The 25,126-nt window shown below is 45.0% G+C and overlaps 1 protein-coding gene across 10 annotated transcripts in view; it reads right to left on the bottom strand.

Annotated features, from left to right (window-relative positions):
• Window positions 1–25,126, bottom strand: part of MAP3K4 (mitogen-activated protein kinase kinase kinase 4) — a 114,842-nt gene that overhangs the window by 26,566 nt on the left and 63,150 nt on the right. For all 10 annotated transcript variants that reach the window (XR_006717703.1, XR_006717704.1, XM_045500211.1 and 7 more), the window contains exons 4-11: window positions 17,056–17,298; window positions 14,599–14,745; window positions 8,843–9,000; window positions 5,686–5,802; window positions 4,109–4,208; window positions 3,829–3,912; window positions 2,149–2,412; window positions 681–830 (exon numbers count right to left, since the gene is read on the bottom strand). Coding sequence is in view for 8 of the 10 variants with exons in the window: in XM_045500211.1 (XP_045356167.1) it covers window positions 681–830; window positions 2,149–2,412; window positions 3,829–3,912; window positions 4,109–4,208; window positions 5,686–5,802; window positions 8,843–9,000; window positions 14,599–14,745; window positions 17,056–17,298 (1,263 nt within the window). In the remaining 2 variants the exon portion in view is untranslated. The remainder of the gene's footprint in view (window positions 1–680; window positions 831–2,148; window positions 2,413–3,828; window positions 3,913–4,108; window positions 4,209–5,685; window positions 5,803–8,842; window positions 9,001–14,598; window positions 14,746–17,055; window positions 17,299–25,126) is intronic.

Below are 25,126 nucleotides of genomic sequence, written 5' to 3'. Positions count from 1 at the left end.
TGTGGAACAGTGTGGATCAGGCCACGGCTGATGACTGGGGTACAAGGCAGAAGTGGTGAAAACAGGAAATCCTGGGAGAAGGTGAGGCTCTGGCTTGCCCTGGACGTGGAAGGCCTGCCGCCTGTCTACAACTGCTTTCTCTGCTGTATTTCATTTGGCTGAAGTATCTGCTAAAGCAAGGTATAAACAAGGCTTCTTTTAGATTACACATTACTGATCTGGAGTACCTCTAGCAAATAATGGTAATTGCTAAAGAAGAAAGGAAGCTCGATTAGAAATAAAGAGACCTAAATTCCAGTATCAACTTGGCTGCTAACCCACCACGTGCCATTAAGAAATCACGTAACTGTTCAGACTTCTATCCTGACCAATCCCAACGTTCTACGGCTCCAAGAAAGATGTGGGAAATTTTTAGTTGAAGTGTGGGAAAATGTGTATTGTGAAGAGGGAGAACGGAGAGGACAATGTCGGACTTCAGATTCCCCGCGTGGCATTACATTGTCACACCCGGACTCTTCCACAGCATTACCACGGAACATCAGTCAAATAGCCGAGGTAGAGGTGGCAGGTGAGGGAGACGAGGCAGGGGGAGGCAGGGGAGGGAGAGGCAGTGGGGGCGGGAGAGAGAGGCGGCAGGGGAGGGAGAGGCGGCAGCTAAGGTTGGGGCGGCACGGAAATACCTTTAGCTGCTGCAAAGCCTTGGCGATGAGCGGCTGACTGGATGTCTGCTCCTGGTGCAGAGTCATGAGTCCCTCGATGGACTGCTGGAAGGCCTTCCTCTGAATTGTGAGATGGGCAGACTGCATGACAACTAGTAAAAGATTATCCACCTGGGAGGAAAATCAAGCACCGGGCTTAAAAACAGACCCACTTAACAGTTTCCCATTCCAGGTGAACCCCTCGTCCAAAAACAATGTCAACCTCACAGAGCTACCAGGCCAGGAACCACCGGATCAGAAAGCAGTTTTCAAGCAGAGCTACACCTGGCAGTGGGCCCTACGTCTAAAGTCTTCCACACAATAGTGAAGAATCCCACGGAACTGTGTGGGCACGATGCCTTGAACAGCCTAGAACCACAAGTAACTCAATACTCCTGCAGCAGTCTGTGTGTGTGTGTGCGTGTGTGTGTGTGTGTGTGTGTGTGTGTGTGTGTGTACATGTGCTGGAGCAGTACATAACGCTGGAAAATGCAGGAATAAAAGAAAGTGACCTGAGTGGCTTTCCATGAAACAAACAACTAATTGAGACTTCTTTAGCTTTTTCTTTCAGTGACAGTGAGTCACTGCAGTATTTCGCATAGAGGTGTGATGTGATCATAGCCGCGTGTTATGAAGGTCATTCTGAAAGTACCCAAACAAACACAGACTTGGGGAGAGGGAAGGTGTGGCTGGAAGTGTGACAGTGCAGCAGTCCAGTCCCAGGATGACAGAATCAAACTGTGGTGGTGGCTCCGGACGGCACAGAAAGCGTCACGTGCTGGAGATGCTTCGGGTGTGCTAGGGCTGGTGACTAACCGGGGGGTAGAAGGACGAGTTTATACGGTCACACTCTGCGTTAAACACCTGAGTGGACACAGCAGCACTCACAGAGACAGAGAACACGAGCAAGAGAGCAGGTTGTGTGGAGAAGAGACAGCCGTGCGCTCAACTTTGGCCAGGCTGAATGCAGAGGGCATGCGAGGGTTTCTTCCAGGTTGTAATTAATGAGTTATTTCAACCCTCCTGGGGTTGAAACCCTTCCTGTCGGGGAGGTAGGTAAAAAGCTTCACCACAAAAATGGAAGCTAACAGCAAGTCAAGCAGAATACACGAAGAAGCAGAACTTCTGAACGGGCGAGAGAACTCCTGTGAGAGTGCGAGTACACAGATCATGGCTCAACTAGGTAAGGACATAAGTAAAATACTCCAAATATTCCAGTATAATTTAACATACACAATTTGAAGGAATATGCTGGTACAAGTCGTGCTACAAAACTATGAAAACATCGAGGTCCATTTTGGGGGAAGTCTACACGTGAGACTCCTGTGGCAGTTAAACCAATCACTCGGGAGCCGGTCATTCGCTTTCTCTAAAGGTATTTGAGGCACCCAGTGCTGCCTCGGGTGGGGGGTGGGGAGCAGCGGGTGCGGGAGCCGCGACTGACACACACCTGCATGCTTCTCAGGGTATCGACGGTCTCCACCTGCGGCACGACTTTGACGGGCTGCGCCTCCCACGCGGCCCAGCCATCGTCGGCATCCCGGGCGCGGTCGCCGTGCTTGGTGAGCAGTAGGTACGCGTCAATCAGGACGTCATCGGACTCTTTGGAGCAGTCCTTTCCCGCAGCTGCATTGAGCAACTGAAGAATAATGCTCTTCTCAGCGAGGGTGTCTGGGACAAACACCTGCAAGTTTTCCAAGCCGGGAATCTGTACCTGCAAAAGAAATGACCCAGAATCTTAAATTAGGGAATGTCCCACATAGAAATGTTATTTAAAAAAGAAACCAAAACAAAAAACAGAAAAGGACCGGCCTGTGTGGGGAAGGCGCAGAAGGCACCTCAGGGCATCCAGGGCCACGCTGCAGGCGGCAGGGAGGACAGCACGGGAGCACTGTGCCCGAGAGGCCTGGTGAAGCCACTCACAGAGCACCCTCCCACCGCCGTATTTTTAGTATAAGCACAAAAATACCCTCCAGGGGAGGAATGTTGGCCTCCAACAACCTCAACCAGCGCTACTTTGAGATGCTTACAGAAAGTAAGGCAAAACATGCTAATAACGGATTCATTAATCATTCTTGGTGGGGGCATCATAAAAAGCCTTTTAAAGATCATTTTAATAAGGAACACGCATGTGATATTGTTGTGCAAATCACACATAAATGCAGGTGGGATAAAACTGTGGGCCTGGGATAAAATTTCCAGTAATAAGACCATAACACAGAGTCTGTCAATACTAAATGTCCAACAACTTAAATGGGAGTAAAGATGGTGACTCAAAAAGGGGGTCCACTGATGGCAAACGTTCCTATAAAAAGTCTAAATTGTTTCAGGAAATGCAGGGTAAAACATAAAAAAAACACTTAAAATAATTATTTTGTCATTTTACATTATTATTGTACACACATTATTTTAGACGTATGTGTAGCTAATTTTAACAAATAGTATGAATGAATATTTGATGACTTTATCTGCATTCTTTTTTTAAATTTTTTTAACATTTATTTTAAAAACTTTTTTTAATGTTTATTTATTTTTGAGAGAAAGAGAGCACGAGCAGGGGAGAGGCAGAGAGACACGGAGACACAGAATCTGAAGCAGGCTCCAGGCTCTGAGCTGTCAGCACAGAGCCCGACACGGGGCTTGAACTCACAAACCACAAGACTGCAACCTGAGCTTGAAGCAGGATGCTTAAATGACTGAGCCACCCAGGTGCCCCTAACGTTTATTCATTTTTTTGAGGAAGTCAGAGACAGCACAAGCTGTGGAGGGGCAGAGAGAGAGGGAGACACAGATTGCCAAGCAGGCTCCAGGCTCCAAGCTGTCAGCGCAGAGCCTGACGTGAGGCTCAAACTCACAAACCGTTAAGGCCCATGACCTGAGCCGAAGTCAGACGCTCAACTGACTGAGCCACCTCAACTTTATCTTCCTTCTTAAAGCAAGTCAATACATATGAAAAACTTTGTTTTTCTAATTATTTCATTGAGAAATTATGAGAAAGTCTTTTTACTGGGATCAATACGCCAGCAAAGCCTAAAATATTTACCATCTGGACCATTAAGATAAAGTCTGTCCATTTTAGAGAAAAACAGGAAAGGCAAAATATTCCAGTTACAGCATTTTAAATATTTACCTTAACATACTGCTTTGATTTTAGAACATCCAGAAGGTCTCTGACTGGGGCTGAAAGTACAAATTCTGCTGCTATTTCCAGGTCCTAGGATCACAGTTACAAAGAAACTTCTTTAGGGTTAGCTTTTAAAAAGAAGGAAGGAAGGAAGGAAGGAAGGAAGGAAGGAAGGAAGGAAGGAAGGAAGGAAGGAAAGAAGGAAGGAAGGAAGGAAAGAAGGAAGGAAGGAAGGAAGAGAAGTAGGTAAAGGAAACATTTTCAACAATCAGGATTGTTAACTCACCTTTCTCAACATTTTGGCAAATCCGAGGGCCTTGGAGGCTCTTTCTCTGGCTTCGTGGAAGAGCTCCTTCAGCGCCCGACTAATCTCTATGACAGACCTCCTGCAAAGTCAGCGCCACCCAGTTAGAGCCCGTGACACTGTGTCAGGAAACCGCAACAAAGAGGAGCAAGTCCCAAACCACATTAGCAAAGACTGAGAACCGGACACGTGGGAGCAAGCAGTTACTGAGAATGTGTCTGAAATACTCAGAAGCTCGCTCTCTTGCAGTTTTCTAGAAGGTACTTGTATTCTTTGCATAAGTAAGGCACATACAGTAACCTTCAAATAACAGTAAGCTCAATTTTCTAAAGATTTGATTATAATAATTTCTTGGAGTTTGAGATAAAATTCCTAAAAGTTGACTCCCAGTGCAGAATCTTTCTGAAAAGGAACATACACAGTGGTGGGCTGGTAAATGGTTAACAACCGGCCCCCCTCAAGTTCCTGTCTTCATGGCGTCTGGTGATTTCTGTGGCATAAATACGCCCCTCACGGCTGACTGCGAGCTACCAGCGTGACGGCACTGAGCGACGGCTGGGGGACAGAGGTGTACATGATCGTACTTCGGCTCCCCGGAGCCAGGATGAGCCAGCACGAGCCAGCCCGAGCCAGACCCAGCACACCAGCGCACGAGCCCGCTTTTTAGATCCACCGCCAATAAAGAACCAGGGCATCCTAAGAGCCCTTCTCTAGTTCACCACCTTGCATCTCCGACTCCCTGTTTATTCTGAATCCACCGTGTTACCTCCCAAACCTGCAGGACCTTCTACAGACTGACTCCTTCCAATTCTCAGCTATCCGTACTTTCCCAGGTAAGAATCTGGGTGAACGCTTCTTTCTTTAACTCTAGCATGAGGACCTCCCAGGGATTCTGAAACCCAAAATGTGCTTCTCATCAAATTTTGGATGGTGAGAGAAACACATTTCAGCTCTAGAGAAGTCATTTCCCTTGAGCATCTCCTAAGCTTGAATCCTAGGATATCGCTAATCACTGGCCACAAAACAGCTACGCGGCTGATCTACGTGCCACAGAAAGAGCAATTTGACATGGTGCAACCTCGATACCGTCTCACGGAATTGGAGGAAATGCAATAGATGCGTAAGCCATGGTTTCACGTACTTAAGCTTCAAGTTCAACAGAAGGAATAAGCTATGCATAAAAACAATGACAATGTGTTAAATGTATTAATGGACTGACAGAAAGAAGCATAATGATGTGATTAGAGACATTCCAGGACACAGGGATGAAGGCTCTCTACTCATTTTTAGTCAACTTGCACTCTTTCTCCCTTTCTCAAAAGACACTATTTTCATTAGGCCACTAAATTCTAAATTCACCTTCAAAGAAAACGCCACAGAAAATTCTAACTAAGAGAGGACAAGGAAAGATAAGACGGTCACAACCAGAAATCTTCAGATCTACTCTGGAAATCCCTACAGTCCAACAGTTCGGTTTGAACAAGGTGCATTTCAGACTCATCACCAAGAGCAGGAGTCCGGGAAATAAGGAAGGGGAGGGGAAGGGAATGAGGCACAACCTTATTTCGTCTGAAGCGTTGCTGTCGTCGGCGCTGGTCCAGAACTCGGCACAGCTCTCCTGTAAGCCAAACTCTAAAAAACTTCCTGTCGACTTCAGCAGCATCCCTGCGATGTCACTAAGGGAACAAAAGTACAAAAGTAAACCAAAGAAGAAAAACTGTCCTCGTTCTTCCTAATTCTAGAATGAGAAGCTGAAAGTCCAGCTGTTTTAATAGTTTGGGAATCAACAATAGTGAGAATTTTCTTGTACTATAAAATCCTGATTAATGTGAGAAAGGGGAAATCTCAACTATGGCATGTATCTGTCTTCGTTCTATTATCACGGTTTTATCATAAACCTTAAAATTTTAAATCATATTCAGAGCAGCTAGGTAATTACTACACAAATGTAATTTTCTACTTAAATATATATCTGTGACCAGATATTTTTTAAAAGCTTTATAAACTAAATGACGGCATAAAAAAACAAAGTGAATTCCTTAAACGCAACTGTTTCTACAAATTTCCCTGATAATTAGCTTCGCCTGGTCCATCAACACGAAACACTCCACACAGCTGATGGCCCTCGCGGAGTACACAGTCCACACACTAGGGAAAAGTGTAAGCCCGAGTGTATAAAACTATCTAAATGAGTGAAGTAAAGACTCAACAGCAGTTTACCGGCCTCTACGTTCAGAGAGGAGCGTCTATCTGGTAAAAGAGAGCGGGTAAGCATACAAACAGTGGCCGACGCGGCACAGGGAAGCGCCAGGGGACTTGCAGAGGACGGAGACCACATCCAGCTGCGTGCGACACAGGGGTACAAAGGAGAGAGCAGTGAGAAGAGAGGCTAGCAGCAAGGGAATGGAGGAGGGGAAGAAAAGTCCAGGAAGAACAATGAATACGATCGAAAGGCATGAAGACGTGTTAAGCAAGAGGTCTGGCTGCAAAAAGAAATTGCACAATCTGAAAGGAGCGAGACCCAGAACGCGAGCTGCGGCCAGGCTGCGAAAGGCTTTGCACGTCCTGCCGAGTGCCCCACCTTCAGTTACTGGGCAGAGAGGTCAGCCTTCAAAGAAACTGAGTGGGAAAGGGACCTGATTACAGACCCGCTTTCAGAACAGCAGCGGAGGAGGATACCCACAAAGGGTTTGCTCGACAAGCACTGAGTATCTGTTACGTAGTAAGCAGTGAACGGAACCGGTAAGAACCACTCCAGTGAATAGAGGAAAAACCAAGAAATAAAATAAAAAAGGAAAATATGGAGCAGTTCCGTTAAGTGCTATGGAGACAAACAAGAGGAAAGGAAACCAAGAAGAACTTGTGGGTAGGAATTTCCATCTTAAATATGGAGAAGGGAAAACTTTGTCTAAAACTTTGTCTAAAATTTAGACAAAGACCTAAAGGAAGCGGAAGATGGGTCATGAAAATAACGGGGGAAGAGCAGTTCAACTAGATGAACCACCAAGTGCAAAGGGCCGGAGGCACGAGCATGCCCTGTCCGGGAAAAACAATAAAGAGGCCAAGGTGGCTGTCTGGTAAGGCCTGGAGAAGGGGACAGAGAAGGGTGACAGAGAGTCAGTGAAAAGTCAGACTGTGTCCAGCCTTACGGGCCGTGTTCAGGAGCTCTCACTTTTACTGAGGAAGAAGGGAAGCCACTGGAGTCTTTGCAACGGAGGAGAAAATGGTCTGATGTGCACTTTAACAAGATCATTCTGGCTGTGGTGTTGAGAATAAACCAACGGGGTGAAGAGCTAAAACAGAGAGTCTCCTTGGAGAGCGCCTGCAGTCATTCGAGCAAGACACGACAGCCTGGGAGGAGTGCCCACGTGGAGGGGTGTGCAGAGGTCAGACTGCGGATGAATCCTGCAGGGACCGGCGACAGGCTCAGGGGTAGTGTGCGAGACAAAGACAGGACTCAGGGATGGCTCCGAGACTGATGGAACCTGGGAGGAACAGCCCAGGAAGGAGACGGCTGCCGTGTGCATCCAGAACTAGCCCGGCCCGCGGCGGCAGGCCCTCAGTCGGGAACTGCTCAGAAGAAGGCACAGGAAGGTGAAGGTCAGACACTGCCGCGTGCAGACAGCGAAGGACGAGCAACAGATAAAAACAAAAAACCGACAGGAGGAAATGAGGCTGGGGGGAAATTACGTAACATGAATGTGTGGCACAAATGAACAGTAACCTCTTAAAAAAAATTTGTTTGACAAAGCCCGACAGCCTGGAAACAGAAAAGGCAAACAGAAGAAATTACAGGCAAAGCAGAATTACTGCACATTAAGAGAAGGCGAGATGCTGAAAAGGGCCGTGAGCGCACTTTGTGAGAAGGCTGACTGGTTCTGGAACCAACCGGAACAGGAAGGCAGGGCCCGAAGGGCCGGGGAGGTCGGAGAAAGAGTGAGCCGCTCACTCACAATCCAGGGAGAGAGGACGGTCAGGGCAGGAGAGGGATTCTGAGGCCCTGCGCATGGGACACAGATGGGGGTGGGGGGGCTGACAGTGATGCCCTGTGAGGCTGGAGGGGAACCCGGGAGAGCTGCGGTCCTCACGACCCACACGACGGAGGGGAAGCTGGGCTGTGCACACGAGGACTTCTACGAGGGGACAGAGGAAATGAAATGGCTGATGGGGCGAGAGGGGGCAGCACTGACCCCCAGCAGCTGAGTCGAGAGCCGAGGGGCCAGCGGCGGGGACGCCACCTTGGGCACTCAGCTCCTGGAGAAGGGACGTGGGTGAGACACACGCCCGAGGTTCCCAGCGCCCCGCCGAGGCTGGGACACCCGGGGCCTCCAGTCTGAGCCGCCCTTCAGGGGCCCCAGAGCGTTTCCGCTAAGGCAGGGGTTCCTCAACTTCTCAACTGGCATTTTGGGGGGAGAATTTGTGGTTTGGGGGCTGTCCCGTGCACTGCAGGATGTTCAGCAGTGTCACCGGCCTCTAATCAGGAGCACCGCCCAGTCACTACAAGCAAAACTGTTTCTGGAAGGTGCCAAATGTCCCCAGACACCCCTCGCTGAGCAGCCTGGCTCCCAGGACAACAAAACTCGGGAGAGAGGCACATGCGCACGTGTGACTGCTTGTCACCTTCATGTAACTGAGCAGGTACACATGTCGCAGAGAACGGGGCGGGGGGCGGGGGGCGCGAATGGGCGGGCGCGCTCAGGAGCACAAGGGTCCTACCAGAAAAGTTTGCCGGCCTGTGCTTCTCCTCCCCGGATGTAATGGGTTATTTCTTTGGTGAAATTCCATTCTTCTTCTAACAGATTTTTTAAACTATGGGATGCCTGAGGTAACTGCTGTAGCATTTGGATCCAGCTTCTCATGTAATCAAAATACACCTTAAATAAAGAAACATAAAGGGAGACAGTTGAGAACAGAACTCAGCAGCTCACAACGTTCACCTCTGCTGACCTGAAAGCCACACATGAGAAGGGCAAAGTGGAGGGGACGTTGAGGCACGCAGCCCTGCGAGAAGCAAGATCCTTCATTGCATCACCGAGGTCTGAATGGGCACTTCTCTTAAACTGTGCAACTCAACTCCTTGGCAATTTAACACATTATTTATAATCCCCTCAAATTACCAAGAAAATAAAATGTTCACAATGTACACAGAAGTAAAAAAAAAACACACAAACAAAAACCAAGATAATAATACCCAGAAAATTTCATTATTAATATATTATGAGATTATTCCTTTAAGAGGTTGGGATCTTTACTTGTTGAATCACCTAATTTAACTTTAGACAGTATCTTCTGTGTTGAGAGGAAAAGAGCACACTTTTCGCCACCATCCCTTCCTGACCCCCGGATTTTTATGACACGGTTTTTTTTCAAGATGTGTGATATATAAGTTATGGTATCTAATCAAAATACCCAGGTCTTCTGAAATGGGGTTTATGTCCACCACAAATCCTATGCAACAGCTCTCCCATCCCTACATCCTTATTTTGATGTATCTGCTGCTTCCCAGGGTTTTACTGTCAATTAGCTTTTCTCAAGACAGGTTCACAATTATTAGATTAGAAAAACTCACTGTCTGTGGGTTCTCCTACTGAAAGGACAACTTGACTGAGTATAAAATGCCTGAATTACACGTTCTCCGCTTCAGAATGTTTCAGGCATTGCTCCCGGACTACTGTCTGCCGTTGCGTGTTGTTCGAACAAAGTAACCTGATGCCAGCCTCGTCTCCCGCTGTCCCCGCTCTCCTCACGCCCTGAGGGGCCTTGCTTTTTCTCTGCCCGGATATGTATGGGATTCTACACCCAGTATCGGATCTCAGTGACTTCCCCAGGCTACATCTTCGTGTTCACTAGAGCGAATGTTTTCTGAAATCCGGTACTAACTTTCGGGAGGTAAATTTCAGGTCTTGATTTCAGAAAACCGTCTTCTGTTGTGTCTTTGGATGCCCCTGGGCTCCCCCAGCCAGCCTGTGGGGTGTGAATCTGCAGTCTGGGGTCTGTTATGAACACAGCTGTCGGGGTATGTGGACCCTACCATTTGTGGGTCTACCACCATCTCGTCCAAATGACACAAACTCTTAAACACGAGGCCAGGACCTCCTCTGGCTTCTCGGGGTGCTGCTCTTCTCCCCGGCTTCGCTCATGCCCGGCCGTCTCCCAAGGAGTGCGCCTCTCCCTTACAGCCCCGTCACGGGGCGCCCGTGTGACCGCATACCCAAGGGCCGGAAGCAGTTGGCATCCTCGTGAACCCTTTGTTCATACGGTCACCTACAGATTTCCGACTGCTGTCATCCTGTCCCTCTCTGGTGTCCAACAGTCTTCTCTCCATCCCAGACTCAGCCACCACATTATGTTTCATCCCAGATCTTGTCAGTACAGAGTATCTCCAGGCCTCAGATCACCCATCCAAACGCCTGATTCTAAAACCTCCTCTCCTCATTCCAGTTTTCTGTTCAACTACCACCACCATGACCATTCTCGTATTGAAACCTTACGTGAACTCCAGTCCATGGGTTTCTCTTCCTCCTCCAGTTCGCTACTCCCTTCCTTCACTCCCTCTCCTCCTTTTTTGGCTTAGAGCCCACACGGTCAGCTCTCCACACCCCGGCCACCCCCCACCCTGCCACCCCTCCCTCTTCAGCTCACCTGCCAGATCCCCAAAGCACAGTGAGCCCAACAAGTCCGCGCCCCACACCCTCACTCAAGAAGCTGAGGGTCGTGAGGGTCGCGGGACAGGGAGGAGCCCCTGCTCTACACATCGCGATCCCGACCACGTGGTGCGCACAATACTTCCATCTCCACTCGACCCGTTTTCCTTCTCTCTACGACCGCACTTTGAAACCCCTCCATTTTCCTCAGACTGCCAATGCCCACCCTCAGCCCTTCTCAGCAGATGATCTATCTCAGCCCTCCTAACGAAAAGAAGTCTTTAGATACAGGATCCCTCACCTTCTCCACCCCAAACACACACACGGCCATGTGACATCTCCTCCTAGCAGCGGCCGAGCCAAGCGTCCTCCCAATCTCAACGCTTGTGTTTCGAGACCCGCCTCCTCATGGCATCTGCGGAAGCTCACAGTATCGAGTTCCCTCTCCTCTCATACGTGCATCATTTTGTTCATCTGTCTCCCTCCACAAAGTCAATCCCCAAGGCTTTCAAATGGCCTCCAGTAAGTTCTATTTAAGAGCTCTCACTGGACCCACAGTGTTCACTATCGGGGTGCAAGCGGCACCCCAGCGGGAACACCGGCTGCACACGTCTCCCCTCTCCCTCCTGCGTCTTCTACAACTGCCACGTCTTGCTCCTCATTATCGCATTTTCATTCCTTGTAAGTTCTTTCTCTGTGGCTTCCTTAGATCCATCACACGTTCCTCCATCTCTATCATGGTCACTGCTTTGGTTACTTCTAAGGCCAGGGCCAGAGAAATGAGCTGAGACGGTTTAGAGCTTCAGTCTGGTTTGCTGCCTCAAGCAAACGCTCACCAAGTCACGTCCCTGGACCTGCTCGCATGAGTGCTTCAGTTTTCCGTGTCAGGACGATGACGAAACGCAGAGTAAAGCCCCCAAAGTCACCGACGTTCTGCATCACGGCCTGCTCACCACTGCCTCCCGTCACCCTCCTCAGCAGCGGGATACGTTCGGACAACACAAGCGTGCCTGCTCCTCCTCTGTCTTGCGGACAGGCCACCGGCAAGCCCCCCGCGGGGACCCCTCCAGCCTCTCCCTGGACCGCTCACACCCCCACACACCACCGCTCCAACGGATCCCTGGACGGGCTGTGAGATACTCAGAGCTTGCATCTACCCTCACGTTAGTCCAAACTTCAAGGCAAATAACCGTAACGGTCTTTTGGTCAGGCAAGGAGAGGAGAACAGTGTGCCAAATTTTCTCCTTTGCTGAACACGGAGTTTTTTTCTTTACTCGCCATTCCTTTGGCTGTTTTTGAGTTTCAAGAGGAGGCTGTGTGGCAAACATGATGCAACTGGCCATCCAAAGACCATTCCCTCCTTCCTTTCTAACGAACACACCGACTGTGTTTGGGTTCCCCCAGATGTCAAAACAGGCCCGTGCCATTAGCCACTGAGCGCACGTCGGGCACACGTTTAAAACCTCTGATAACTTCCAGCTCTTCATCTGTGAAGTCATGGAGATGAAACTAAGGGAGATCTTGTCTCACACAGATCATTGTAGCAAAACCAAAACAAAGTCCTAAGTACTCAGAGCTCTGAGGAGCTGCTGCGAATTTGGGTATTCCCTTCACCTGGCCTTCAGATATCCCACAGGCACACCGAGGACTCTGGACTCCGACACTGAATGGCCCGAGGGCACACCCTGCCCACCTGCCTCTTACCCTTCCTGCCTCAGTGACCGCACTGATAAGGGTGCTTGCTGTGTGTGCCTTTGTGAGACCACCAAAGACAGTTTGGGAAGCTTTTTGTCTTTTTAAACTCCTGGTTTAACCATCCATTGAGAGAAAGAGAAAAAATAATTTGCATTTGTTTTTTTATCATGACTTTTCAATGATAAAGACTTTTCTGACCTAAGAAATACACTGTATTTCAAAATGTAGCCAGGTTACACACTCTGGTCTTTTATGCATTCACCCCAATTAAGAAATAATTTCAAACTCAAAATTCTTTCTTGTAATGCACCAGATATTATAAGTCCCCCTCCTAGCCACCTTCTTCTTTCTTTTTTTATTTTTTTTAATGTTTATTTATTTTTGACAGAGAGAGAGAGAGAGAGACAGAGAGAGACAGAGCGCTAGCAGGGGATGGGCAGAGAGAGGGAGACACAGAATCCAAAGCAGGCTCCAGGCTCCGAGCTGTCAGCACAGAGCCTGACGCGGGGCTCAAACACACAGACCACGAGACCATGACCTGAGCCGAAGTCGGACGCTCAACCGACTGAGCCACCCAGGCACCCCCTTTCTAACCTTCTGCTGTAGCAACTGGAAAGCTAAACATTTGAATCCCCAGCCTCTGCCACGGTCAAGAGGCCACGCCATAGGTTTGATCAATACGATGCAGAGGAAATGTGGTGGGTGTGGCTTCCAGGAGAGCGTTCGCTGCTCTGGACTTAGCTGGCAAGGGCACTTTTCCCCTTCTGCCCTTCTCTTTTCTTCTAGCCTAGAAAGTGGGGGTGGTACCTGGAGGTGCTGCAGCCACCCTGACACAGGACACAGCGAAACGGCATGCAAAATATGTCTTGGAAACCTTCCCCAAATAATATACCCACAAGCATGGTCATTCTTGTATTGCTTCATCAACCTGCCAGGTTACAGAATCATCTGTGCATACGCCCCATCCAACAGGTACTGGCTACACACTGTCCTCTACCAGACATCACGGAAGACAAAGTAACTCCAGGCTACAGCCGCTGGCTGATGACGCTTTCAGTAGTCTGGGAAACCTGAGAGCAGAGAAATGGTGTATCATTGCATATTTCACCGCACAGCTCTAACCATGACTGTGTAGAGTTCAGAGAAGGTGTCGACAGAGGCACGTTAAAGACTGAAATTGTCAGCTAAAGCTTCCAGAGAAAAGCAAACCTTGCAAGTAAGTCTTAAACGGGCACCTAAGGGGGCGCCTGGGTGGCGCAGTCGGTTGAGCGTCCGACTTCAGCCAGGTCACGATCTCGCGGTCCGTGAGTTCGAGCCCCGCGTGGGGCTCTGGGCTGATGGCTCAGAGCCTGGAGCCTGTTTCCGATTCTGTGTCTCCCTCTCTCTCTGCCCCTCCCCCATTCATGCTCTGTCTCTCTCTGTCCCAAAAATAAATAAACGTTGAAAAAAAACAAAACAAAACAAAACAAAACAAAACAAAACAAAACAAAAAACGGGCACCTAAGGTAAAAGGATACGTCCACCAGGAGCAAATAATCGGAGCAACAGGACAGGGGTTACAACGTGTGTGCGTGCGCACAACTCACGTGGTGTAAGGACTGGGGAGCTCCTCTGGGCAGGTCTGCTCCTGCCAAATCCCATTGTAATTCCTCAAATGGGCCCGGTTCCTCAGCAAACTCTGGCTCCCACACGTCCCCAAGCTAATTTAGGTGACCCGTCTCCAAGTGGCCACCGCATTTCAGAATCCCGCCCAGGCACCTAGCGCTCACGCCCAGGGCCCAGCCAGACTAGGAGCCTCTAACTGTCACTACTGTCTTCTCAGTCGTAGCACCAGCCACGCGTTGCAGATCAGCTGAGGACAGATGGCTCAATAAAACAGGACCAGACTATGACTCCATTTCTGGGCCGTTCTGCTCTAAGATGAAGAGTCTTACAGTTAACAAAATAGGGTAAGCTTCGTCAAAAATTCTAACGCAAAATCCCTTGAGCGTTTTTTAAAACGTGGATTTAGGAGACACAAACGTAATCCAATACTAGACGAAAAGAATCAGGTTAAAGGCTGCCCCCTCCCTCTCCCTCTCCCTCCCTCTCCCCCCCCCCCCTGCAGCTGAGAAACTCCCCACTGGGTCTCACCATCAGCATTTTGTGCAGGTCCTCCTCGAAGGCATCGATGTTGCAGTCGGTCTTCTCCAGGTCGTCCAGAACCTCGTGCAGCATGAACTGGTAGTACTGCTTCATCAGAAGGCCGCCCTTCAGCACCTCCTTACACTCCCTCACCAGCTGCGGGAGCACACACACCTTCTGTGACGTCGCACGCCAGGGCCGCGCCATCTGTCAGCCCACACACCTCCCACCTAAATCCTCAAGAAGTCTCCAAGTCCTAAAGTGTTTCCAATTCTTTATCAGCTCCGTTCATATACATATCTTAGCAGTCTTGATTAGGAACAAAAAACCGAAAATAAGTATTTACTATTACAGCACGAATACACAGAGAGAGTACCAGACAGGCAAACGCCGATTTGTGACAATACGTTCCCCTACAAATAAAGTTATACAGAAGAGACATCCCACACAGTAAGGTCTATTTTTCTACGATTTTGCATCATAGAAGACAATGGATAGAAAACTCTCCTAATGAAACTGCTTATTTTTAACCAAAAACATAGTAAAGATTCAAATACACCTACATACCACAGGGCATGACAATCTTTGCGGTAATTTAGTACAGTAACTACGTGATTTGTGGCCTTTACTATCAGAAGCCTCTAATGATCACAAAAATCAAACCTAAGATCAATCTGATGAAAATAGAGGTCAAGGGAAAACAAAACTAAACAAACAGATGAGTGACCCCACACACTAGGCCCAGGAGGCAGCAGGACAGGAGGGAGGGAGACGGGATGACGTCACTGGCCCTCCAGCCCTTCCATCACGGCATCTCGCTAGATTATCACAGTATTGCTTAAAGCAACGGGGATTCCATAAATACGATGTACCTAGATAGCAGAGCACTGCTTTAGCCAGCTGAAATCTTTTTTTGAACAATATTTAAGGGTAAAAACTCATCTCCTTTTCTTTTACTTGCATGTGTGGGATGAACAGGTGGACACAAATACACCGAAATAGTTACAGTGGTCTGCTCTGAGGGGCAGGATCATAGGATAATTCTCATTTTGTCTGCATCATTTTCTGTACTTGTCAAATATTCCAAAATTAGTACAGATTGCCTTTCTACACATAAATTCCCCTTCAAACGGTTCTAAAAGTAATTACTCACTATCAGGGAGCCACGGCTAGAGCGACATCTGCTAAAAGCTGTTCTGTTCAGATGTACATTTCTCGGTTAAAGATGTCACTTAGGTGCTTATAACCGAATCTTGGAATGATCTAAGCCAAAACTTGTTTTATTTGGATTCTAGCAATACTACATTCATCTAAGTTTTGTTTTTTTATTTTTAAAAACATTTTAACATAAACTACCGTTTCATCTTCATAAGAGCCCCACTAGCAAAAAGTAAACTCTGCCTTGTTTTTACCAGGTTATATTCCTGAATATTCGTTTTGTGAGAAAGGAAGTCAGTATATACCCAGGCCTGCTAAAGCCTGCTAAATTACCACTGCAACAGGCGGACAAGTGAGAGGCACGGCCACGGCCACAGCGGGCAGTGAGCAGCAGAGCGAGGGAGAGAAGAACACTCTCTGGCCGGTGCTGGGCAGGAACCCAGGAACCCAGGAACCCAGGAACCCAGGAACCCAGGAACCCAAGCGGCAACAACAATGAGTCATGCCTTCTCGGAGCCACACCACCAAAGTCAAGTCCAATTCTGTGCCTATCCGATGACCTGTGCTTGTCCCCAGGTGCCATCCCATCATCCCCCTTCCATCCCCAGGGGACAGACAAGCACAGTTGACAAAAACATACCTTCCCTCCTCCCCCAATTGGAATTATTTATCTTGTATAGTGGATATCCGTATGGTTAATACCATAAAGTACGAATACAAACACTCACCAGCATTCACCGTGCTAGATACAACTGCTTCCAGCCCTTCCTGTCACCTGTGGAGTATCAAACTCCCTAGAAAATCCCATCCAAAATTGATAAAAAACAAGAAAGCAGAAGCTGTCATTACTATTTAAACCATGCAACTGTCTACACGAGCAAAGAGTCCAAACATCTCCCAGCTGCACACTCTAAAGACAATGAATGATCTGTTTGCAGGTAGCTTCACTCGGACAAGAAAATAAGTGTAAGGAACTTAAACTACTTCTCCTGAGTGAATTTTAAGCTCCCAGCCTTCAACGGCTAATGTTGGGAGGCTACGCCATTCCACCACCATCCTTCTATATCCTTCCGGAACAAGAAAGTGATGGCAGGAAGGCGAACCACAGTCTTCTCTTTGAGGACTCAAAGAACGTTTGAAATTCAAAGAACGTCTGAAATTACCCTAAAAAGAGCAGCTTAACAACACCAACATGCACTCATTTTTCGCTATTTGCAACAATTTTAAAAAATCCTCAAAATAAAGACTATAAGCCTGTAGAATAGCATAATAATTGCTAACTTTTTTTAATCAGCCTTGGAAACAGACCTGCTTAATACTCAAGAGAGACGGTTCTCCAGCAGGCCTCTGCTCCAATCTTAACTTCAGACACTCATGTATGACATTCAGAAGGACTCGACAGAGGACCAGGAAGGCAGGTTCGAATGAGGGCAAGTCCATGGACTGGAGTTCATCCCACGACACAGTGCTGCATTTCTGCTCCGAGGAACATGGCGTCCTGGATAACTGCACATAATCTGAACCCCACATGGGGTCTGGAAATTCGGAAAACTAGAACAAAAATTCAACAAAAGTTACAAGAGCATACAAAAGGAGGTGCTATGGTTGCGGTTGTAACTATTATTCCCTATAATTTGCTGGCAAACCTACAAAAATCACAATTGTACAGGTAAGATGATCTTTAGAAGAATTCAACATGTTTAACATAGACCCAAGCAGTTCTAAAAGTAACAGAAAATCCTAACAAGAACTAATACCAAACTATGACATTTTTAACAAAAAAGCATAGTGGAAAAACTACCAAGTTCATCATTTTCATCACAAATTTTATCATCATACTTAAACTGATTACAACACTTTACTTTTAGGGTTAGATACAGTACTATCCACAACTATCTCTAGACTGAGAAAACCAGAAATTATTAAAATCTGAGAAAGATTACCAGGGATCCATTTACATAAACATAAAAACTAGCTGATTCTACCAATTCCTCTGTCCGTTGCTCTCCCGAGCTATATAAAAAATTTCTGAACTTGACCTGGCTGGTCCCACTCAAATGTTATTTGATACCCCTGGGAATCTCAGTGTCACTCCCCTTTCTTACAGTTACTCCATCCAATGCCTTATGCTGTTCCTCATAAAACAGGGAGTTTGGAGCTTCCCCACCGTTCTTAAACTTCTGGCAACATCACCCTGACCAATCAGATCCAAAGACCTTCATTTCTCCTTTTATTGACAAAACAGAGGCCAACAAAATTTGAAAACCTCAATTTCTCTTCAATTTAAAACATCACCAATTAGAACTATTCTGCCTCAATGTCATTCGTATCTACGTTCCCTGTCCTTTACTGAACTCTTAACTCGTCTCCTCTGCTCATATCCTTTCATGCTCAACACAGATTTCTGCCTTTAAATTAACACATGCTTTAGTTTTCTGTAACAGGCCAGAGTATTTAAAATAGTGCATCATTTTTAAAATGTGAGAAACGTGGTTAGGGTTAAGACATGTCTGTTTAAAAGCTTTAGGCAATATAAATGCTTGTTTTTCTCCGGTGCAGAGAGTGGTACCAGATCAAAGGCTGATGTAAAGCTCTATGAAATTCCGCAAACTTTCTATGATAAAATCCTAAAGAATTCTTTTGGCATTCCCTAGCGTCCCAGTCCGTTTACCCACATGCTGCAAGCTCGCTGGGAAAGAGAACAATCCCTACTTGTCCACAGTGCAAGAGAACACCGCCTGGGAGACTCAACGGCCAGACCCACACAGCTGCTGGGAAAACGTGTTCCTCCTGGTGGTGAATGGCGGGTCAATCCCTGTCCAAGGAGGAGCAGGCGTTAAAAAACTACTGAGCACTGAAGAGGAAGTGGCAACTTTAAGGAAACCAAGGTGAAGAATCAGAACAGCTGACACTGATTTCATGTAGGAAACAGAGAGAACCATAAAATACTCTACTGCAAGATCTCATTGCAGTCCTCTGGAAAAACAATTTAACAAACCAAGACTTCTATAATAAATTCAATAAAGGCAGTAAGAACAGAATGAATGTGATAAAAATTAATAACTTAGGCAGTAACTACAGAAATTATCGCTGTAACAAAGAGCAAAAGAAAAAGAAACAGAAATTTTGGGTGAAAAATAGAGACACGGGAGTCAGATCTAGGAGCTTAACGTAAGAATCACATGAGTGCAGAAAGAACAGGAGATGGAGAGGGCTGTTTGCACAGTCAAGATACCGCTAACGTGAAGAAAGAAGAAACCTATTTAGATAAGGAAGAACTCTAAGTACAATTCCTTTATCTTCACTAAAAAAAACCCTGAGGAAGTATAGTAAGGTCTAATCAAATGAAAATTAAATCCAAATAAAGATCCTAAGACAAAATACCCAAGGAAGTGAGAAGCCATGAAATTAGCAGAATCTACACAGGCAGATACAACTCCAGGATGATAACTCGGTTAAAGACTATAATGCAAGTTCTAGAAAGGAGTATTTGAATTTAAAAAAAAAAAAAAAAAAAACATATGAGAAAAAAAAAACCTGGAAAGGGGCAATAAAGTGCAAGAATGGCACTATTTGTTATTATTTCCTTCATTTATTACTACCTCCAGTGAGAAATACAGGGTTAAATATGGTATAAAATCTGTGATCAATTCAGGCAAACTGGGCTGACTCCATCGTACACAGACATCAATAAAAATGCAATGTAATTACAAATCATAATCTCACTGACCTTTTGTGTGGATTAATAAACTCATTCAATAAAACTCATGTGGAAGAAAGTAATGTACAAAAAAAAAAGCAGCCCAGAAATTTTTTTTAAAGAATTAATGGGAACGGGGCACCTGGGTGGCTCAGTTGGTGAAGCATCTGACTTCAGCTCAGGTCATGATCTCACGCTTTGTGAGTTCGAGCCCCACGTCGGGCTTTGTGCTGACAGCTCAGGTCCCAGAGCCTGCTTCGGATTCTGTGTCTCCCCCTCTCTCTGCCCTTCCCCTCCTCATGCTATGTCTCTATCTCTCATTAACGAATAAACGTTAAAAAATTTTTTTTTAATAAAAAAAAATGTTTTTTAAAGAATTAATGGGAAGAATTGCCCCACACAATGGCAGACCTTACTAATGAAACTACTTTATGTAAAACAGAAAAGTACTGTAAACAGATCAGCAGAGAAACATATCTAATTATCCATAATTTAATACATAAAAAAGGCAGCAGCTGAAACAGTTGGACAATAATGGATAATCTAATGTTCTAGAAAATTGAAAAATTACCTCCTTACCTCCCTCTATAACTAGACCTCATGCTGTCACAATTAACCATTTTTTTAATTATGTGGCTGTTTAGAAATTCTTGCCTGATATGAGAAACCAAAGTATGTATTAGTGTAAGTATAAAAATATGTTTTGAACATACATATTTGGAAACACTCCAAACGTACTAAAACCTAAACACAGAGCTATACATTAGGTTAAACCATATGAAATTGTCATTTTAGGCAGTCGAAATGACCAGTCATTTCTAACTGTTGACCAGTTAGGCAGTCAACATAATAACAGGAATTCTGGAAAGACAGTGGTGGCAGCAGAATTTTGATTTCCCTTAGATCCCCCATAAGAACAGACAAAACTAGGACAACAAGACACACGTCCAATACAACTTGGTGATGAGGTATTGCCATGAAGTCCAAAGTAGAAGAGATGGGGAGAAATGACCTGTTCCGGACCCTGCAGGATCAGCACTTGTGCAGGGGAAACCCAGGGGATTACCAGGGTGTCTGATGGGCCTAAAGAGGCAAATTCCACAGTCACCAGGGACCATTCGATAGAAAGCTCACTGCTTCCATTGAGGACTTCAGTGAGAAGAAAGCAATTTGGGCCCAGATTCACAAGTGAGGTGAAAGCGTTGTAATAGGTCTGAAGGGGCCGAAGCGGTTTAGGCTCCCCAGACTCTTAAAAACTATCCGCTAAAATCTTCTTCCAGGACAAACCTGCTAAAGTAAAATCCAACTGATCTGCAAACTACAGGAGACGTAAAGGAGCGAGAGGGTCCAGCAGTGGGAGGGGAACACAGCCAGAAGATCTCAAAAAGAAAGACTGTATTTTTTTGCAGTTCAGAAGGAGAAGCTCAAAGCTATAAACCTAAACATGTTCTGAACTCTCTCTTTCCTTAAAGTCCATGAAAACAAATGTTTAAAAAAGAGCAAGAGGAAAGGACAGCACTAGAACCCACTAGGGCTGGAACCCATACAAGGTTATTAAGCAGAGAAAGAAAGAGCTGAACCACTTTACGGACAAAGAAAACCTGCCAGAAAGACAGGCCCACTAAACAGAGCTGTGGCCCAATTTTCAAAAAACATGCTGAAAGAAATTAAGAAAACCACAGAAGATATAAAAGAACAGCATACATTAAAATTAGAGGGGCGCCTGGGTGGCGCAGTCGGTTAAGCGTCCGACTTCAGCCAGGTCACGATCTCGCGGTCCGTGAGTTCGAGCCCCGCGTCGGACTCTGAGCTGATGGCTCAGAGCCTGGAGCCTGTTTCCGATTCTGTGTCTCCCTCTCTCTCTGCCCCTCCCCTGTTCATGCTCTGTCTCTCTCTGTCCCAAAAATAAATAAACGTTGAAAAAAAAAAAATTAAAAAAAAAATAAAATAAAATAAAATTAGAAGGACTCAAAGTGATAGTACTCAGAAGATAATTTTTCATCATTTCAAAAACAGAAAACAAACTAGCAGGAACATGAACACAAACAGAACAGATCATGGCTTCACAGAAACAGGAGGTAAAAATGAAGAAAATGTTATATATCAGAAAGAAAAAAAAGAAAAGAAAAGAAAAGAAAAGAAAAGAAAAGAAAAGAGAAAAGAAGATTTGAAATAAAGGGACAGAGAAGAGAGGGAAAGTAGGTCCAAAACGTAAACAGCAGTGGTTCCCAGAGAAGAAAACCAAATCAATGAAACAGAAAAAAGTTAAAACAATAAGAAATTCACTTGAAATTAAAAAAAAAAAAAAAACAGATAAAAACCAAACAAAACCTGAAATATTATATTAAAATGGCACCATGTATTCAAAAATACCAATGTGGAAAAACCAACACCAAGTAAACTAGTTGGAGTTTGAAGAAAAAGAAAACAACAACAACAACAACACAACGATCCTTTGGGCCTCCAGGTTATAAATAAATAATTAAGACAGGTGAACAAAGGTCTTACAAGTAGAAACAAAAATGTATTGTCATCAGACTTCCCAACCTCCATGCTGCAGGCCAAAAGACAAAAGCGTTATATATATCAAACTTCTTCAAGGAAAGAAAATATAGGCCAAAGATTTTACAGCCAAACAGACTTGCAAGAGTAAATGCCACAAACTGTTTGGAAAATTCAAGAACACCGAAAACGCTGTTTTTGTGAACCCTTACTGAGGACTACTATGGAACAAAATGACTCAGGAGACCATTAACAAAAATCAAAACGTGAGTCTCAAAAATTAAAAAAAAAAAAAGCCAAAAACTTTGTATCTAAATCTCAGTCTCTGTCTGTCTACTTCTCTATGTCTGTCTATCGAAACTCACACACGTACTCCCCTAGAGCTGAAAGGAGGGGATAATGTAAGGGAGAAAGTGTGGTCAGTAACGGCTATACTGTTGAAACACCGCAAGGATCACAATCTGGGGGGCTGGGGGTGGGGGGCGGGCATATGCAATTTCTTAGCATTTCGCTGGACGTAAAAGAAAAATTACTTCAAATGAAAACCTGGGTTTAAAAAAAAGGGTAATTCCAATATCCTCATAGTTGAGAACCCACAAATAACAACAAAAAAAATGCTGGGCAGGGGCACCTGGGTGGCTCAGGTTAAGTGTCCGACTTCAGCTCAGGTCACTATCTCCCGGTTCATGAGTTCAAGTTCTGTGTCGGGCTCTGTGCTGACAGCACGGAGCCTGGAGCCTGCTTCAGACTGTGTCTCCCTCTCTCTCTCTGCCCCTCGCCCACTCACCCTCTGTCTCTCTCTAAAATAAATAAACATTAAAAAAAATGTTGGGGCGAGAGAGAGCAGTAAGTATATTATACAAAGATATTAATGTAAGTATAACCTTAAGGGGTAAAAATACACTTGCCATATATTAAAAGTAAATAAAGAAAACTGCATACACAGCTTATCTTAGAAAATGGAAGAATAAAACAAAACCTTAAAGCGTAATACCTTTATCAGAGAAATCAGATTTCCTTGAAAATATATTATTCCATAGATTTTTCTCTTAAAACAAAGCATTTCTCATAACTCTTGCAAAATTAAGGTTAAAAAGCAAAACCTAAAAATAAAAAATACACATAAGAGATCTCTGAGTGGGTGAAGAAAATGTGGGACACCCACATTTGAGTGGGTATTATTCAGCCACACAGACGAATGGCGCATTGATACAACCACAACGTGGGTGGCATGAAAAAAGCCAATCCTGAGAGACCACTAGAGGATTCCATTTACAGGAAATGGCCAGAATAGGCAAATATAAAAAGACAGAAAACAGGTAAGGGGTTGCTCAGGGCTGCAGGTGGCGGGTGGAAAGACTGGAGGTGGCAGCTAACTGGTCGCGAGCCTCACGCAGGGATGCTGAAGATGTTCCCAGGTTACGTGGCGCTGATGATTACACGGCCCTGAATACAGTAAAAACCCCTGAACTCAACACTTCAAAATGGTGAATATCGTGGTATGTGAACTCTGTCTCAATACAGCTGTTATTTTAAACATATAGCCAAAAAAAGAAGAGAATCTAAATACATGCCCAGTTGGTGGCATAACCATGAAGAATTATTCAAGCATCTTTAAAACACAGTAATTTGAGGGCATATCCCCAAAGGGCTGTTCCCTAAGGATGGGAACGTCTCAGAGAGACAGTCATACATTCTATGTGTCCCGATGAAGTAGTATTAATGCCATTAATCAACCAATCAATCAAGAAATCCTGAATCTGATCAAGCCACTAGACCTTACAGTCACTTTACACAGAACAAAGAGAAAAAGGAACACATAACAGGACACCTGCAGGTCCATTTACCAAAATTCAGACTGTGGGAGACTCCACAGGGTAAAAGGCCCAGGTTGTTCAATAAACACATGGCAAAAAAAAAGGGAGGGGGACTTACACTTAAGAAATACAACGAGCTGTTACCTTGTGTGATGGATATCTGAAAACTGATGATTTAAATTGTTAAATGTTTTTCAAAGAAAACCAAGATAACTATGACACAATCAAAATATGAACACTAACTTGATCTTTGATGATCACAGGAGTTAATGCTACATTTTAGGTGTGACAATGGGACTGCGGTACATTTCTAGAACAGGCCCTCTTCCTTCAGAGAAATGTATAAGATATGATGACCCCTGAGCTTTTCTTCAAAATGATGGAGGAAGTGTGGAGTGGCAGCCAGGAGTTAATAACCACTGTGCCGGGATACAGATTCAAAGGTATTCATAGTATTATTCGGTCTAGTTTTACATGGGTTTAGTATTTTTCTTAACAAAATTTTCCTGAACTATGTAAAAACAATTAGGAAAAAATACAGAATGTTTTATAAACTTGGACTACACACAAAATAAGGTGATGAAGGCTATAATAAAAATTTTAAGTTTCTGTGTAGGGAAAAACATCATAAACAAGTTAAAAGACAGTTTGAAAAAAAGATGTATAGCCATAATAAAAAATGAATAATATCCATAAAATATAAATAACTCCAACAGATCAAGATTATAATAATAAAAATAGAAAATGAATAAAATGAGGAAAAAGAAAATCAAAGAAGACATATATGTGGCCTATAAACTTGACAATGGGCTCAGTGTCACTAAAAGTGAGGAGAATGAAAGACTAAAAGGAAATTACAGTTTTTACTGATCATGGTTGCAAAACTGAGGACTAATGGGATTTCTCCTCCACTGTCAGGTAAAGTAAACATGAATAAAGCCATTTTGAAGGGCAAGTTGGCAGTGTCTATCAAAGATTTAAGTGTGCATGCACAGTGAGCTCACAATTCCATTTCAATGAATCATTCTTACAAGAACAATGAAGTAAGTTTACAAAGGGGAATGTACACAATACTCTTGGCTGCACTATTAAAAGTAAAGTGTCCCTTAAGAGTGACGTGGTTATAATCATCAGGGAAATGCAAAACAAAACCACAGTAAGATATCACCTCGCACTTACTGAATGGCTATTACCAAAAGGATAAGAAGTAACAAGTGTTGGCGACGATGTGGAGGAAAGGGAAGGCTTGTGCCCTGTCGGTGGGGATGTAAATTGATGCAGCCACCATGGAAAACAGTATACGGATGTTCCTCAAAAAATCAAAAACAGACCTACCACCACCTGATCTGCAAATTTCACT

This window comes from Leopardus geoffroyi, chromosome B2 (assembly GCF_018350155.1).
Source record: "Leopardus geoffroyi isolate Oge1 chromosome B2, O.geoffroyi_Oge1_pat1.0, whole genome shotgun sequence".
NCBI classification, from domain to species: domain Eukaryota; kingdom Metazoa; phylum Chordata; class Mammalia; order Carnivora; family Felidae; genus Leopardus; species Leopardus geoffroyi.
This window is presented reverse-complemented; position numbering and strand designations above follow the sequence as displayed.